Source organism: Stegodyphus dumicola, chromosome 4 (assembly GCF_044657685.1).
Source record: "Stegodyphus dumicola isolate Sdum_Otavi_A_Nest chromosome 4, ASM4465768v1".
NCBI classification, from domain to species: Eukaryota; Metazoa; Arthropoda; class Arachnida; order Araneae; family Eresidae; genus Stegodyphus; species Stegodyphus dumicola.
In genome coordinates this window covers 56,095,353-56,110,121 of record NC_140771.1, presented here as the reverse complement: position 1 = coordinate 56,110,121, position 14,769 = coordinate 56,095,353, and the positions used below count along the sequence as shown (strand labels likewise).

Genomic DNA, 14,769 nt, shown 5'->3' with positions numbered 1-14,769 from the left:
AAATGCAAAATATCTGTACGTTATTCAAATATGTTTCACCATATTACGTAAAGGAAATTAAGATTGAGATATAAAAGCTTTAATTATGTGCTCCATATACCACATTTCATAATAAATACAGGCGTTCCCTTAAATTTGCTCTTTTTATATTTAAAAAAAAAAAAAATCGAATATTGCCATAACTAAACAATTTTTAATATTTCAATAAAAGTTTTCTTATTTTCCTTTTTTCTTCTTATATGAAAGATCGAGTGATTTGGCACTTGAAGGGTTCAAGAGATTCAAAAATCTTCTAATAACTGAATTTGAGAAAATTTAAGATCCGACTACTTCATAAAAATGTTTCATCATTTTGAATGAATATTCGATATTTCAAGTTCAATGTTCTTACAAGGCCAATCTGAGTATTACCCCACGTATATGATGGCAGAGTACTGTTTTAATCTCTCACTGTAAACATTTTGAAGCAATATAGTGTTGAAAATTTAATGCCTTTTATATTGTTTTAAAATTGCTAGTAGATTATGATACGTTTATAAATTTTCCCTATAATCTGTTAGAATAAGAGGATTGAGAGATGATTCTTTTAATGTTGATCCTAGACATGTATTACCAAACATGACATGTATATCCTATACATGTATAAAGTCTCTCAAAATAAAATAGAAAATTTTATGAAAACAGTTTCAGCCCTGCGGATTAATGGAAAATTTAATTCTTTAAACTGTCCCCTTACAGAAAGGAATCCAATTAATAAAATGCATTTTTAAGTTAAACTGCAAAGTTAATATAAAGTTAATAATTAATACTGTTTTATCCAATACGGAAACACCAATTAGAACACACACACACAAAAAAAAAAAAAAAAAAAAAACTTTGTTCTGTAGTTTCTCTATAAATCTGATCAAATTTTCTTAGTAATAGGCACTGAAAAGGATTTAAATCAATAAAATTTTCTTCCAATATCTCTGTGAATTTTACAAGTTACGTTAGGTTATTTGAATACGGCAAAGTATACGACAGCTATCTGCCGAAGGAAAAGGACTTTCTAAGGGAAACTGGCTCATATTCAAGTTATAATACATGGGAAAAAAACATTAAAATTCCTATGCAGCCGTCACGTTCGCTAGGATTTGAATTTGGATCAAATTACCAGCGTTCAGCAATTTTAATGCTCGACCACTGGAGGGCGAATTGGGTAAGTTAAGCGTATGGAACTTCTTTAGTTTAACACACGGTGTATAAAGAAGGGGTAAAGCTTTTTTCCTATTCCAAATGTAAACATTTATATGCCTTGCTAGGAAGCTAAGCTTTGTAATAGAAGAGGAAATGCTTATGTTTTTATGCCATGGATTATGTTTTGTACAAATTTTTAAGTTTGTGGGATAATATTCTGTTAACTACATTTTGGATTCGGTTTACTAATGATTATATTTTACTCTTCATATTATAAATTGATGTAAATTTTGGCGAAATGTAGAATTTTATGCTGCAGTCAACATATTTTCTTATATATCATAATGAGTTATTTATGAATCAAATGTCAATTTTGGTTTTGATATTTTTATCGTTTTCTGTTAAAAATTTCCATATATTTGTTAGTTTAGGAAGACTGAATTATTTTTCAAAATTTTATGACAAGATTTTTAAATAGAATTCAGATTTAAATTCAGTTAAGTATTCTGAATACTTAATTACTTCGAACTCTGTTTATGTTGTTCATAATTAAAGACCAAAAGCAGTAGAAAAATCTAATCAAGCAAATTCAATATTTCTTATTATTATTTAAAAATTGTGTTTTGACATAACTTCTAACAAATAAATGCAACATTTTAACTAAAAAAACAATATAGATATTTTCTGTTTTAAGACTACAGGCTATTTAAGACTAAAGGCTGTTGGCCGCGGTTAAATTATATATTACTCTCATTATCTGGAATAATGTTCTCCTCCCCCCAAATTAAGTAAATCTAGCGGGAGAGGATCCTGAAAAATATATTTAAAATATATACATATATATATAAGTATCAGAAATCAGCTGCATACAAAATAAAAATATACTTATTGTTCTTAATTTTTTTTACGTTACTTTGATGCTATTCTAACATTTAATGACCAAGATTTAATTTGAAAATTTTAATGCCTAATTAAAATTGAGTTGCAGCTTGCAACACTGGAATAGGTCTACAAATTCAAATTTAAAATCCTTGTGCGTGATAGTCTTCCCTCTGCACTGTCACAAAATTAAAATCTTAATTTTTAATAACGGTTTATTTATATGATCAGGTTACATGATTTCATAAATATTCATAACTTACTAAATACGTTGAATTGATTTCACACAAAATCCATGTTCATTACAATCATTTGCTGCTCTTATATTCTCACTCAAACGTGCAAGCAATGTTAATTATAAGCGTCATCATTTCCATTTATTATAAAAAGCTACTTCAAACAGAAAAGAAGGAAAAAATTAAGTTTATCTTGTTTTCTGTAATTGAAGTAAAAATTCAAATATTCTATCATTCTATTTAACTTAATCTAAAGATTAATCTAAAGATTGCTTGCTTTCATGCACGAAATGCAGATGCATATTAATTTCACATAAGTATGTGGAATATTTAACTGATTTCCAATTTACTACTTTTTAAAAGCATACAATAAATTTCCTCTTTTGTTTACTAACCATCCATAAACTATATAAAATCATCTAATTTGTGATCAGGCATAATACAAATACTGTTTACCTTTGGTGATCTAAATAGGCTTGGATTCTTTATTCCCTATTCTTGGGCCTTAAAGTTCTACAACCACTGTTGCATCCAGGGACGAAACAGGTTCTATTAGATGCCTTAGTAATAATGAAAATAGATATTAAATCAGTATTTCTTCTATTATTGCCTATGTAATATATAACGGTAAGATAAACTAGTGTTGACGATAGTGCCATCTATAAATAATATGCCAAAAACGGACCATTTTTGGGAAATTTGGTAACATGAGTTTCACCTCCTTCTTTATACTCTGTGATCTGAATAATCTCGATTTGCAAATAATTTCCGCAGCTGTTGCCACAAGCTAATTAAGAAATAATAACAGTAATTTTTCAAACAACATTTGTGCTACTAAATTTAATGTGTGCAAATAGAATCTACTCCTAATACACAATCTAACACTTCTATTTTTGGAAGACTTTTCTTGTCGATGTAACCAGAATTATATTTTTAACAAATTCTCTTAAGTATATCTGAATAATCGTTTTCTATGGATTTTCTTAAGTATAAATTTGAAGTCTTTATTAAGGAAAAAGTTACTAATTTTACATAATATGAATAATCCCTTCCGAAAAGCTAAGAATATGTAAATTAAAAAATACATTTAATTTTAATTTATTATAGAATGCTTCCTTCTGTAAATTCTTCGAATTCGTCATTGATTTTTATCTGTAATGCAAATGTTCAGATCTTAAAGTAAAACTTATATAGCTGATGGTGGCCCATACTTTAAGTACTCGTACACATTTCTGCATATGAAAATTAAGTACTTTTAATCTAAGTAATACTTACAGCTACTGGATCTACAGCTGATATAAGAGCACTGAAAACAAGGCATTCCACAAGATGTAGCTGTACTCCCACAGCTCCGACGTGTGTCAGTCCGAACAACGCCAAGCCTACGGAAGAGAAGAACGAATAGTGTTTGATTCGGCTTAATTTTTAGCATACAGATTTATGTAACTATGAATATGTGAAATATCATTCACATATTTATTTTAAGTGAAACAGGAAAAGGAAAATTTTCTCATTAACTCTCAAAAGACCCTAATGATTTCATACTATGAAGAAAATTGCATTTGTGCGAAACAGAAATAAAGTCCTCGCGAACTTTTATGGTAACTATCATACACAAAACTGTCTTTTAAATGCAACTGTAACTGTACTTGTTTAAGTAAAGATATTAAATTTCGATAGTCATTAGCTAAATGTAATCCAGCAATATTCTGTATGGTTGTATTTCTATGAATATTTTAAGAATACTACCATTTTATATATTTAAAAAATAGACTGATGATTTATGAGATAAATTTAATAATTTCTTTCAAGTGCAAAGATAATGTATGTGGTAGGAGCTTAAACAGATCATAAATCTTCTTGCGAAATAATATTTTTGGAAGACTAAATACCGCGACTCGGCAGAATGGCTTCATTAGCCATAATACAGAGGAGAAAGGGATGTATTAAATATTATAATTCCTTTACTGAATCTTTCGTTTGTCTTTCCAGTAATGATACACTTCAGAAAACATTTAAAGAAAGTTCTGAAATGAATACTTTTTTTGTGGTAAACATATTCGAATAACAGTTCAGTTGACAGAAAAAAAGTACTTGTTGAATTAAAAGATGAATAAGAATAATTTTCAATTTGCCATGAGGAGTCGGTTAGTTAATGAATAAATTAGAATAATTCGAGGTTCAATTTTTTCCCTTTAAACGCTCCTAATGGATATTCTTTAATTTATAATTTTATTACAATTGGTATGCTAAAAGAATTTTCACACAAATAATTTATAAGTTTTCAAAATTAAACATTCGTTATTTGGATTCTTAAGCCACTTTAACGCGATCAATATCTGTTTTAAATATTCTAAACTGTTTCATTGAGTCGGTAGAATAAGTGTTTAAAGAAAAAGCTTGTAATCATGGCCGGCTTTAAAATTCCATGTTATTCTTGTTGACAAATTTTTTAGCCAACATAGATAAAGCACAGTAAGCTCCTGTTTCTGAATATTGGTTTGGTTTATTCGATTATGACAAAGCACGCTAGCGCTAGCTCCCTAAATAACAGCTTAGTTTACTGCACTGGTGAAATAAATTAAGGGAATTTTCATATTTTATCGAATTGCATGAAAAGAGCTGAATTGAAGGAAAAACCACTGCTTCTATATAAAAATGCAAATCTTGTACGGCAAATACGTAAGCGTACACGTGTGTGTAGGCGGAGCCAGCAGAAAAACAAGCTTTATAAGAGCGTGTAGGGTAAGACGAATTTCTTGGTGCTGTCTTACAGCAATCGGTTAAATTCACACTGGAACAGTAAAACTGAGTAGCCACCAACGTTTAGAAGATGGAATGAGCTGGCGAATTGTGGGGAGGCTAGAGGCAGGCCAATCGCAAGTCCAGATATGCAGAGAGTTTAATTTAACGCCCAGCGTCGTGTGTAACCTATGGGAACAGTTCCAGCATACTGGATCTATCGAGAAAATGCCTGGGCAAGGTCGTCCAAGGGCCACGACGGTCAGAGAAATCACTATTAAGCCATGTTAGCGAAGCGTAATAGAAGGGCTACAGCTTCTCAGCTCTCGCGGGACCTGTATACAGCCACAAGAGCCCTTGAAACAAGGGTGACTGTTTTCAAAAGACTGAATGAGAGAGGATTGTTTGCCAGAACACCGGCTGTTTGCGTCCCGTTCACGTCTATTGTCATGAGAGTCCGATTAGCATGGTGCAAGCAGCGTAGTGATTGGAATACGGAGCAATGGGCCACCGTTCTGTTCACCGACGAGTCCCGTTTTAGCCTAAACACCGATTCTCGCCGTACCTTCATATGGAGAGATCCAGGGACCCGCTACCTACTCTCCAATGTCCACGAAATCAACAATTGTGGCGGTGTAATGCTTTGACCAGGCATCATGTTCGATGGCCGCACACATTTCCACGTCTTTGACAGAGGCTCTGTGACTGGTGTGAGGTATAAGGATGAGGTCTTGAAGCCCTATGTTCGCCTTTTCCGGGGTGCAGTGGGCCCCGATTTAATCTTACAGTACGATAACGCTTCTAGGGAGCTCTTCTTCTTCGTCGACGAATTTCTCGAGAGGGAGTATATTTGCTGGATGGATTAGGCAGCCAGGTTTACAAACGTGAACCGTATAGAGCATGTCTGGAAGCTCTGGGGAGGGAAATTGCAACCCTCCTCCGAGAACCATCCAGGAATTGAAAACAACGTTTCTGAATAAATGTGACCAATTGCCACAGGCACTGATAAACTGCCTTATTTCCAATATGACATCACGCTGCGAGGGCTGCATGGCTGTAAGAGGGGACCATACCCCCTATTATACCATTTCTTTTGTGTCTTCTGCAACCGCTGTTTTAGACCTTCAGACTCCCACGAGTGTTACACACGGAGATGTGTGTCTATTATAACTGCTGAATGTTTATTTTGTTTGTATTATATCAACCTATATTCACACCAAATTTTATTAGAATCTGTCCAGTATTTCTGGAGATCGTAGATCAAATATGAAATTCTCTTAATTTCTTTCACCAGTGTAGTTTATTTGATTACGACAAAGCACACGAAAGCTGCCTGCCAAGAGGTAGAGATGTCAGCTTCGCAGATGATTTTCTAAATGGAACTAGATCATATCCACGTTACACATGAGAAAAACAACGAAAATGTCCATGCAGCAGTCCATTCACCTAGAATCGAACTCATGTCAAAACTATCAGTGTTCAGTGACTTGATAGCTCAGCCGCTGGTGCGCCCATACTTAAAGCATTCGTACGCATTTCTGCACATGAAAATTAAGCAATTTTAAGAACTTTAAGGACTTTAAGGACCTCGATAAGTCCTTAAAGTTTAAATTTGGAACTGAAGAAATTCAATTAAGAATATTATCTATGCCTAAACTTCACTTTTGTTATACCGTCCTAAGAATAAAATAGATCCGTAAATAGGATGCATTATTATTAAACATGATATATAACATAATAATAAAAAAATTGAGAATAAAATCGACCTTGTGAAATTTATCAAGTAGCATTAAATATTTTACACTTCTAAGTATTGGAGACATTTGAAAGAAGATTAGCGACATTTTATTTACGTTTTACTAACAGTTACCTTTATACTGATTTTTTTCTTTTATGTTTCATTTTATTACAGTCTAGAGGTTTAGCGAGCAGCAAGTAGATGTTATGTCAAAAGGTATAGATTAAAATGAGAAGTAAATTCATAATGAGCATGATTCATAACAGGAGACTGGCTGTTGCCACGACTGATGTTTGCCTAGAGAGAGACCAGCTAAACAGAGCAAACCTGAACGGCTGATGTAGGACGCTCGGTTGGCACGTTTGAAAAGTTAGTTGTGCTCTGTCTGTCTGAGGCAGTTAATGTTGTAGCTTCGCGTAGAGTTTCTGGGGTTGCAACCCAATTAATACACTTTAAGGTTTGAATAAGCCACTAAAGTACTAGAGCTGAGAAGTTGTTTTGTATTACTTTAAGTTTCACTAGATGCAAAGAATAAGTGTTACATTTTTTTGCTGTATCTTGTGACCACGATAAGGGTTAATGAAAGGCAATAACTCCCTTTACCACGTAGAGATAACCTTAAAGGCGGAGCAGTTTCTTACAAATAATTAAACTGGTAGTTAGATAGATACCCTTAGTCATTTTAGATCTACATGGCCACTATTAAATTTTATTTATTTTTTAAAAATATTTGTTAAAAAGTACTATTAAAATCATAATCTAATAATATTTCACAGTTTAAAATACATGTAATTTACGCCACTGATTCTTGAAAGTATTAGGATAATTGCGCATTAAAAGCTAGAAAAAATTATGTTTCGTAGCAACAACACGCAACAAAATATTTATGCGTCTTTTAATTTTAAGCCTTCCCAGACATTTTGTCTAATTTATATCAATTTTCTTCACCTGAAGAATCTTTTCTAACAAATAGAAATTTGTTTAATACGCAGCATTCCTACTAGTTTCTGCATACTTTATCTCCTAACTTGTCAATATACCTATATACCTATGAGGTTGTCAATATACCTATATACCTATGAGGTTGTCAATATACCTATATACCTATGAGGTTGTCAATATACCTATATACCTATGAGGTTGTCAATATACCTATATACCTATGAGGTTGTCAATATACCTATATACCTATGAGGTTGTCAATATACCTATATACCTATGAGGTTGTCAATATATCTATATACCTATGAGGTTTCACTCGATCTAGTTAAATCGTATAAGACACCTGACAGACGATTCAATGACGCCATTCTTTTATGATTAACTATGTTTTTATTTAGAATTTTGTTACATTTGATGTCCTGAAAGAACTCTTCCACAAGTAATTTATACATTTTTTGACACAATTAATTTATAAGTCTAAATCTACGTCACTAATATTCTTATGAAATTTTAATCATTTGAGAATTATAATTGTTTATGTAAGTAACTATACATACGATTATATCTATTATAATCGCACAAAAAATTATGAAACTACAAATATTACATGCCGATACTGAAGCCCGCCAATGTTTTCTAGAAGACGAATTCTATGAGATTCTACAACTAAGATCTCCATTTTGAAAAAAATTATATTGATAAATATTTTTCATAGTCATGCGCTAAGAAACAATCGTCATATAATCTCCTAACACAAGAAACCTTTTCTCGAAGGATGTTTTATTTTTAGCTATGTAACACATGCAGTCATTTCGCTCATCATTTATTTGTGAACGGCTCTTGAATACGATTCGCGATTTTTACACTCATGTCCATAAATTAAGGATAATGCAAAATCAGGCAAAAGAAGAGTTAGAAGCAAAACAAATTTGACTTATTTGTAAAGTTTATTTATTAAACAAAAGGTAAAGAGCAAGAAAAGATGCTATATGTTTGATATTATAAAAAAAAATAGCGATTTTTTTTCCCTGGAGCAAATTACAAAAAAAAAAATCTATTTACAAAAATCCAATATTACATGTTTGGTATGATTGTTAATACATTGTATGTCTCCCAGACGATGGAATACAGTCCGTACAACGCCTAGGCATGCTGAGTATCAAATTATCGATCTGATCTTGGGGGATATTACACCACTCAAAAAGCAATGCTCTCCGAAGTTTCTGTAGACATGTAGGAGGAGGTTGACGGGCTGCAACTCGTCGGCCAAGCATGTCCCACACGTGCTCTACTGGATTCAAGTCCGGTGAAAATGCTGCCCAGTCCATACGGGTGATATCTTCGATTGAAGGCATTCGCTTACGATGTTTGCACGGTGAGGACGGGCGTTGTCATCCATAAACACAAATTGTGCGCCCATGGCGCCCCGAAACAAACGTACATGTTGTTCCAGAATGACGTCCCGATAGATTTGGCTTGTCATGGTTCCAATTTAAACATGCAGGTCAGTTCTGGAACTCAGAATAATTCCACCCCAAACGAGCACTCCTGCACCACCGTAACGGTGTCGTTCAATGATGTTTTCTTGGGGGTAACGGGTACCTGGAGCTCTCCATATGAAAGTCCGGCGAGAATCAGACTGCAAGCTAAACCTGGACTCGTCGGAAAAACATCACACAAGCCCACTGTTGCGGTGTCCACAATGCATGCTCTCTACTCCAGGCTAACCGCAGGCGACAGTGAGTTGCAGTAAGTGGAACGCATCTGACAGGTCTACGAGCATATAGACCAATCTGCCCTAAGCGTCTGTACACAGTCTGCCTTGAAATACCAAAGTCTGAAGAGAGTTGACGAGATAGGTCTGAGGCTGGGCTCCGCCTGTTTCTTTTGGCAGTAACTGCCAAATACCGGTCCTCATTCGGCGTTGTAACTCTGGGCGACCTGTGCTGTAACGTCTACTCACATTACCATCATCTTGGAATTGTTGCCAAAGCCTGGAGATGACACTCTGGGCAATTCCAATTTCGTCTGATACTTCCAGTTGGGTACGCCCACATTCCGGACGGCCGATAATTCTACCACGTAAAAAATCATTGAAATGCGTCCTTTGTGTCATAACTATTCGATTATTGCACTGAAATGCTTATAAAGCGCCTGCGAACAATTTTAATTCTTTGCATGTATTCCTTATATATCACTCTCTTACACTCTCGTCATTGTGACGTACCATCGGTGTCATTTGGTTACTTCCTGAAATTTGCATATGATTCTTGAAGATGTGTGTAGTGATTTTACAGGTGATATATTTATTTTAGAGTTCAATTTCAGCGTGACTCCGAATTATCCTTAATTTATGGACATGAGTATATATCAAATATAGCGGTCAATTTTTGTCGCACAAGAGTCAAACCTTTTATGTTTCATTTTTTATAACAAATACTATATGTTACTGCACATACGTATAAGGGATGACGGAAAGAGAAAAAGTTAATTTAGTGTACTATATAAAATTCCTTTATTAAATTTAGAAACATGAAAACATGAATAGTTGAGTCATTTAAAAGTCGTTACCCAGCATTTATTTATTATACCCAGTAAACGGAGTATATAGTTTATATATAGTGTTACGAATTTTGTATGCATGTAAATAATTTTAGTGAAGAAATGACTAAAATTGTAGTATCTTTCATATAACGTAACATGAAAAGTCTGAAGATGGTGAAGCTTTGCCAGAAAAATAAGAACAGAGGGATAAGTCTACTTTACATTGAGTAAACGGCTTTCTCGCTGAACTGGCGAGACATCGCCAATCTGGCAATGGTTTTGGTTAAGTTTTATCGCAAAATTTGGCGAGAAATCGCCAAGCCTGCAGACATTTTGGTCCACTCTCCATATAACTATAATTGGTATTGTAACTGAATAACCGTAATCGATCCCTATATGTAACGGCAACCGTATCCGCCCTCATATGTCTTCCAGTTATTTCGAGAAGAGGAAGGTACTAGAGATTTCTCGGCGCCGGGAAACATTAAATAAGACATGAGAGAGCATCAGTTTCTCTGTTTTTAGTTCAAAGTTCAAAGTTGACTTCGGTGTATTGAGAGTATTGCCTTTTAGATGCGTTTTGCATTGTGCTAAGTTTAACGCTCTCAGTCGTTTGAAGTGTAACTACTGATTGAATTATGTGATACTGAGAAGAGCCGTACTAGTATTTTTGTGGAAAGTTCCAGAACTGTAAAGTGTTTCTTTTGGTAAAATAAATTTAATCAAGTTCTATGTGCATTGAATCTATTACGAATCCGTACGCACAGAACAATAAGTATATGTGTATTGGTGTATATATATATGTAAGATAAAAAGATGCAAATCAAAATTATAACTTAAATTAGCATTAGCCCTTTACTTCTTCAATTTAATTTTTATATTTCTCTTCTCTATTCTAAAAATAGTAATTGCTTTTGCCAACATTTTGCAGTGGAAATTTTCGTGGATAACGTATGTTGAAGCTGACAACAGCAGAAGCTTGCAGTCGCAGGAAATTTTATACATTAATTTAATTTTTTTTTCCATTTGTGGCCACAATTACCTTGGCAAGTTAATTATGAACATTCCAAAACCTAATATTTACATTTTTGATATGGCTGCAATAAGAACAAAGCCGCAAGCAACAGTCTAGCTAGAACGAGGCGAAGAAGCAAAGTGTGTTTATGATGATGATAAAATTTTAATTCAGAGTGAGTTAGTTTCAGTTTGAAATACATTTTGATTGGATAATTAATAAAGCTCTAAAATAATTATTGGCTGTTTGACTTTTAGTTCCACATCACCAAAGTTATGTAAAAGTTATATGATATGGATTATTCTGGAAATGAAGCAGCCCATAAAAAGTTATTATAAGCAATTATTTTTACAATAGATATTGAAATACCCAAATTAAAATGAAAAATTAAATGGCTACTTAGTTATAATTAAGCTACGATAAAGTTATTATTATTAATTAAGCTATAGTTTTGGTTTACATATTTTTATGTTATACATATATTTTGAGTGTGTCGTATTGATATTTGCTCTTTTCGTTTTCTTCTGTTTGTACTTATTTATACAAATTTATCAGTACTAATAGAAAAATTGTGCTTTTTCTAGTTGCAGACGGCATCAATTATTGACCTTCTATTATTTTCCAGTAATCATACTGGAAGGAAAGCACTATTTCTAATTTAAAATGATTATACAAGTGTAAATTTGAATTTTCACATCAGATTAGAGACACTATATTTTTACATAAATTTAGACATTTTATATCTGATAAACAGTTGAACAGAGCGGTCTGATACGCTTATTTTCGAAAGCAAATATTTGAATAGTTATGAAAATCCCTTCAAATCTAGATGGTATGGGAAATGCATCGACTCAGAGATACTTTAGGAGAACATTTTAGAATAAAATAACGCGTTTTCCTAGCTTTGCCAAAGCTAAGCATTATTCTGAATCGTTTTGGAAAGTTAAGAAGCAGTTGCCATTATCTACGTCACGTTTTGAATGTTCCAAGGTCAAGAAAAGAACCCATCAAATCAGGTTAAATAACAAAAAAAAAAAAAAAAAAAAAACTAAAATAACACTAAAAGTGAAACTAATATGATAAATGCATAGCCCATATGAATAGAAACAGCATATTTATAGTGTCGTTTTATCTTCCAAAATGGAGAAGAAGATAGTACAGAAATGCTTAGGGTTTACGAAAGTAAACTCTATCTTATCCGATGTCGCTTAAAAAAAAAAAAGCTGAATTAAAAAAAAAAAAAAAATTATAAAATATTTTCTTCTCTCTTCTTTTTTTCTCAAATAAATTACAGGAAGCTTGCTTGTTTATCATTTATTAGGAATGGTTTGGTTTAGTTTATTGCGGCAAAGCACTCTAGGGTTATCTGCCTAAGGGGAGGGATGCCTTCGTAGAGTACTTTCTAAGACTGCTATCATATGTCGGTTTGTTTCGAAAGAAAAACTGTTTGGAACAATTTTTCTGCTTGTCACAACAGCCAGTCACCACAGCTCGCTTTGGGGTTAACACAGGGGAAATTGGTTCTCCATTACAAACAAGCTAACAGCATTCGGCGCTGATAGCTGATTGGTTGAAAACGAACAACTTGCAACATTTTTCGAAAGGAAAGAAAAAGTCGCACGTCTTTCTTTCAATAGTAAAACAGGTAGAAAAATTGTCCGAAACAGCTGTTCATGTGAAACAAACGCCGTGTGATATGGGCTTAAGGTAAACTGGCTTGAATACATGTTACACATGGGGAATATCACGGAGACGCCCAGCCCGTTCGCCTGAATTCGAACCCAGGCCGGCACTACCAGTGTTCAGTGATTTTACCGTTCGGCCGCTGGTGGGCCTATTGATCAGGGATGACCGAACTCATCGGCAATGCAGCTGTTTTATCATCGAGAACCAGCACTGCTTTACGACCGGCGAACACCGCAAGAGGTAGACTAGTATAACACCCGCAAATACGAGGGATAAACAACTACCAACATCTATGTTATCTCTGAGATTGGAAATCGAGCTCAACGCAGCTGCCTTAACATCGCTAACACCATACATAGAGAAAAGCAGCATTTAAAAAATACAAAAATCAAAAAATTAAAAAATAAATTACAATCCAATCTCCATACGCTAATTCTAGTTTAATGTTTAACAGTTTTAAGCTAAGAAGCTGCGAATACTTTATTAGTTTGAGAATTTCAAGGTATACAACGGAAAATATACTGCTATGATAAAAAGAATTGAAAATGATTCATTTAAAATGCTGCACTTCCAAGAAATCGTTTGAAGCGTTTTTTTAGAAGTTTTAACGACTTTTATCGACATCTGGCAGCAATCAGAATTTATTTTACTTTAACTACTAAAAACTCGTTTTAAGTGAATAATGAGTGTTTGTTTGAGAGATTTTCTGAAATGGCGAATACGACTGAGCAAAGAATTAAAAATGAGACACTAAATTTTGTTTTGCTATAGAATTGCTACTACGAAAACGTTTGAGACAATGCAACAATCCTTCGAGGATAACACGTCATCAAAAAGAATAAATTTCGAGTCATATGAGATGGTAGAGAATGTGTCATAGATAAATTACGCTTCGGTAAATCACCCACTTCAACTCATAAGTCACACGTCGATTAAATTACAGATTTGATTTTTAACGATATTTTTTTTAAAATTATGAATATTATTGAACACTTTTCTGAACACTTCACTATTTAGATCCCGTCTTTTAATTCTGACCATTCTGACGTTCGGCGTATCGAATCTCGAGGTATTACGAAAGAGCTGAATTTTTTCGGGAAACGTGCATATAGCAAGTAGGATGCAACCTCGGCGGCCGCAAAGGGCGGCAGAATCTATAACAGCAAACTTTTTAGAATTTAGTGAAAGACCGAGCAGTTAAATGTAGTGGGCGGCTAAATGTTTAGAATTTAGAGAGGTAATGGGCAGCAGCAAAACTCTTCAATTGAATTGAATTGTCAAAACTTTTAGATCATAGGCAGACTTTGGGCAGCAGAAATTAAGACCCGTGAAGCTTGCAAAGGGAGTGTATTTCCCTGGAATAAACTTTTATTTTTATTTTCCCAGGAAGACAAATCTGCTTATAGAAAACAATAAACATGTTGGAAAAGACTTTTTTGAGTTGTTTCTACAGAAAAAATAACTCTTTTTTTTACCTGCATGATAAGTAATTGTTAAATAAGTACTCATATTTAACAAGTATGCACGTCATTTTTATTTCATACATAACTTTATAAATACTACGTTGAACGCTTTTTCCTATTAACCAGTCTTTCGTTTATCTGGCTTGGGATACAATCCCATACAGGCCGATTAATTTGCAGTCTATTGTAATTTGTAGAGCGGGGGTACATAAAAAACTGTATAATTATTAATTCGAGGTCTGTGATAAGATGACGATTTTGTGACGACGCCATTCTATCAGACAATTGTTTTTACACCGGATGCAAAAAATGAACAATTTACAATTATTTTAACTTCATTTTTATTTT

General features: G+C 33.6%; 1 protein-coding gene across 5 annotated transcripts in view; it reads right to left on the bottom strand.

The window, feature by feature from the left end:
* The window catches only part of LOC118188716 (Na(+)/H(+) exchanger protein 7-like), a 329,360-nt gene that overhangs the window by 123,871 nt on the left and 190,720 nt on the right, over window positions 1-14,769 (bottom strand). For all 5 annotated transcript variants that reach the window (XM_085814914.1, XM_085814916.1, XM_085814918.1 and 2 more), the window contains one exon: window positions 3,567-3,673. In XM_085814914.1, coding sequence (XP_085671040.1) covers window positions 3,567-3,673 — 107 coding nt within the window. The remainder of the gene's footprint in view (window positions 1-3,566; window positions 3,674-14,769) is intronic.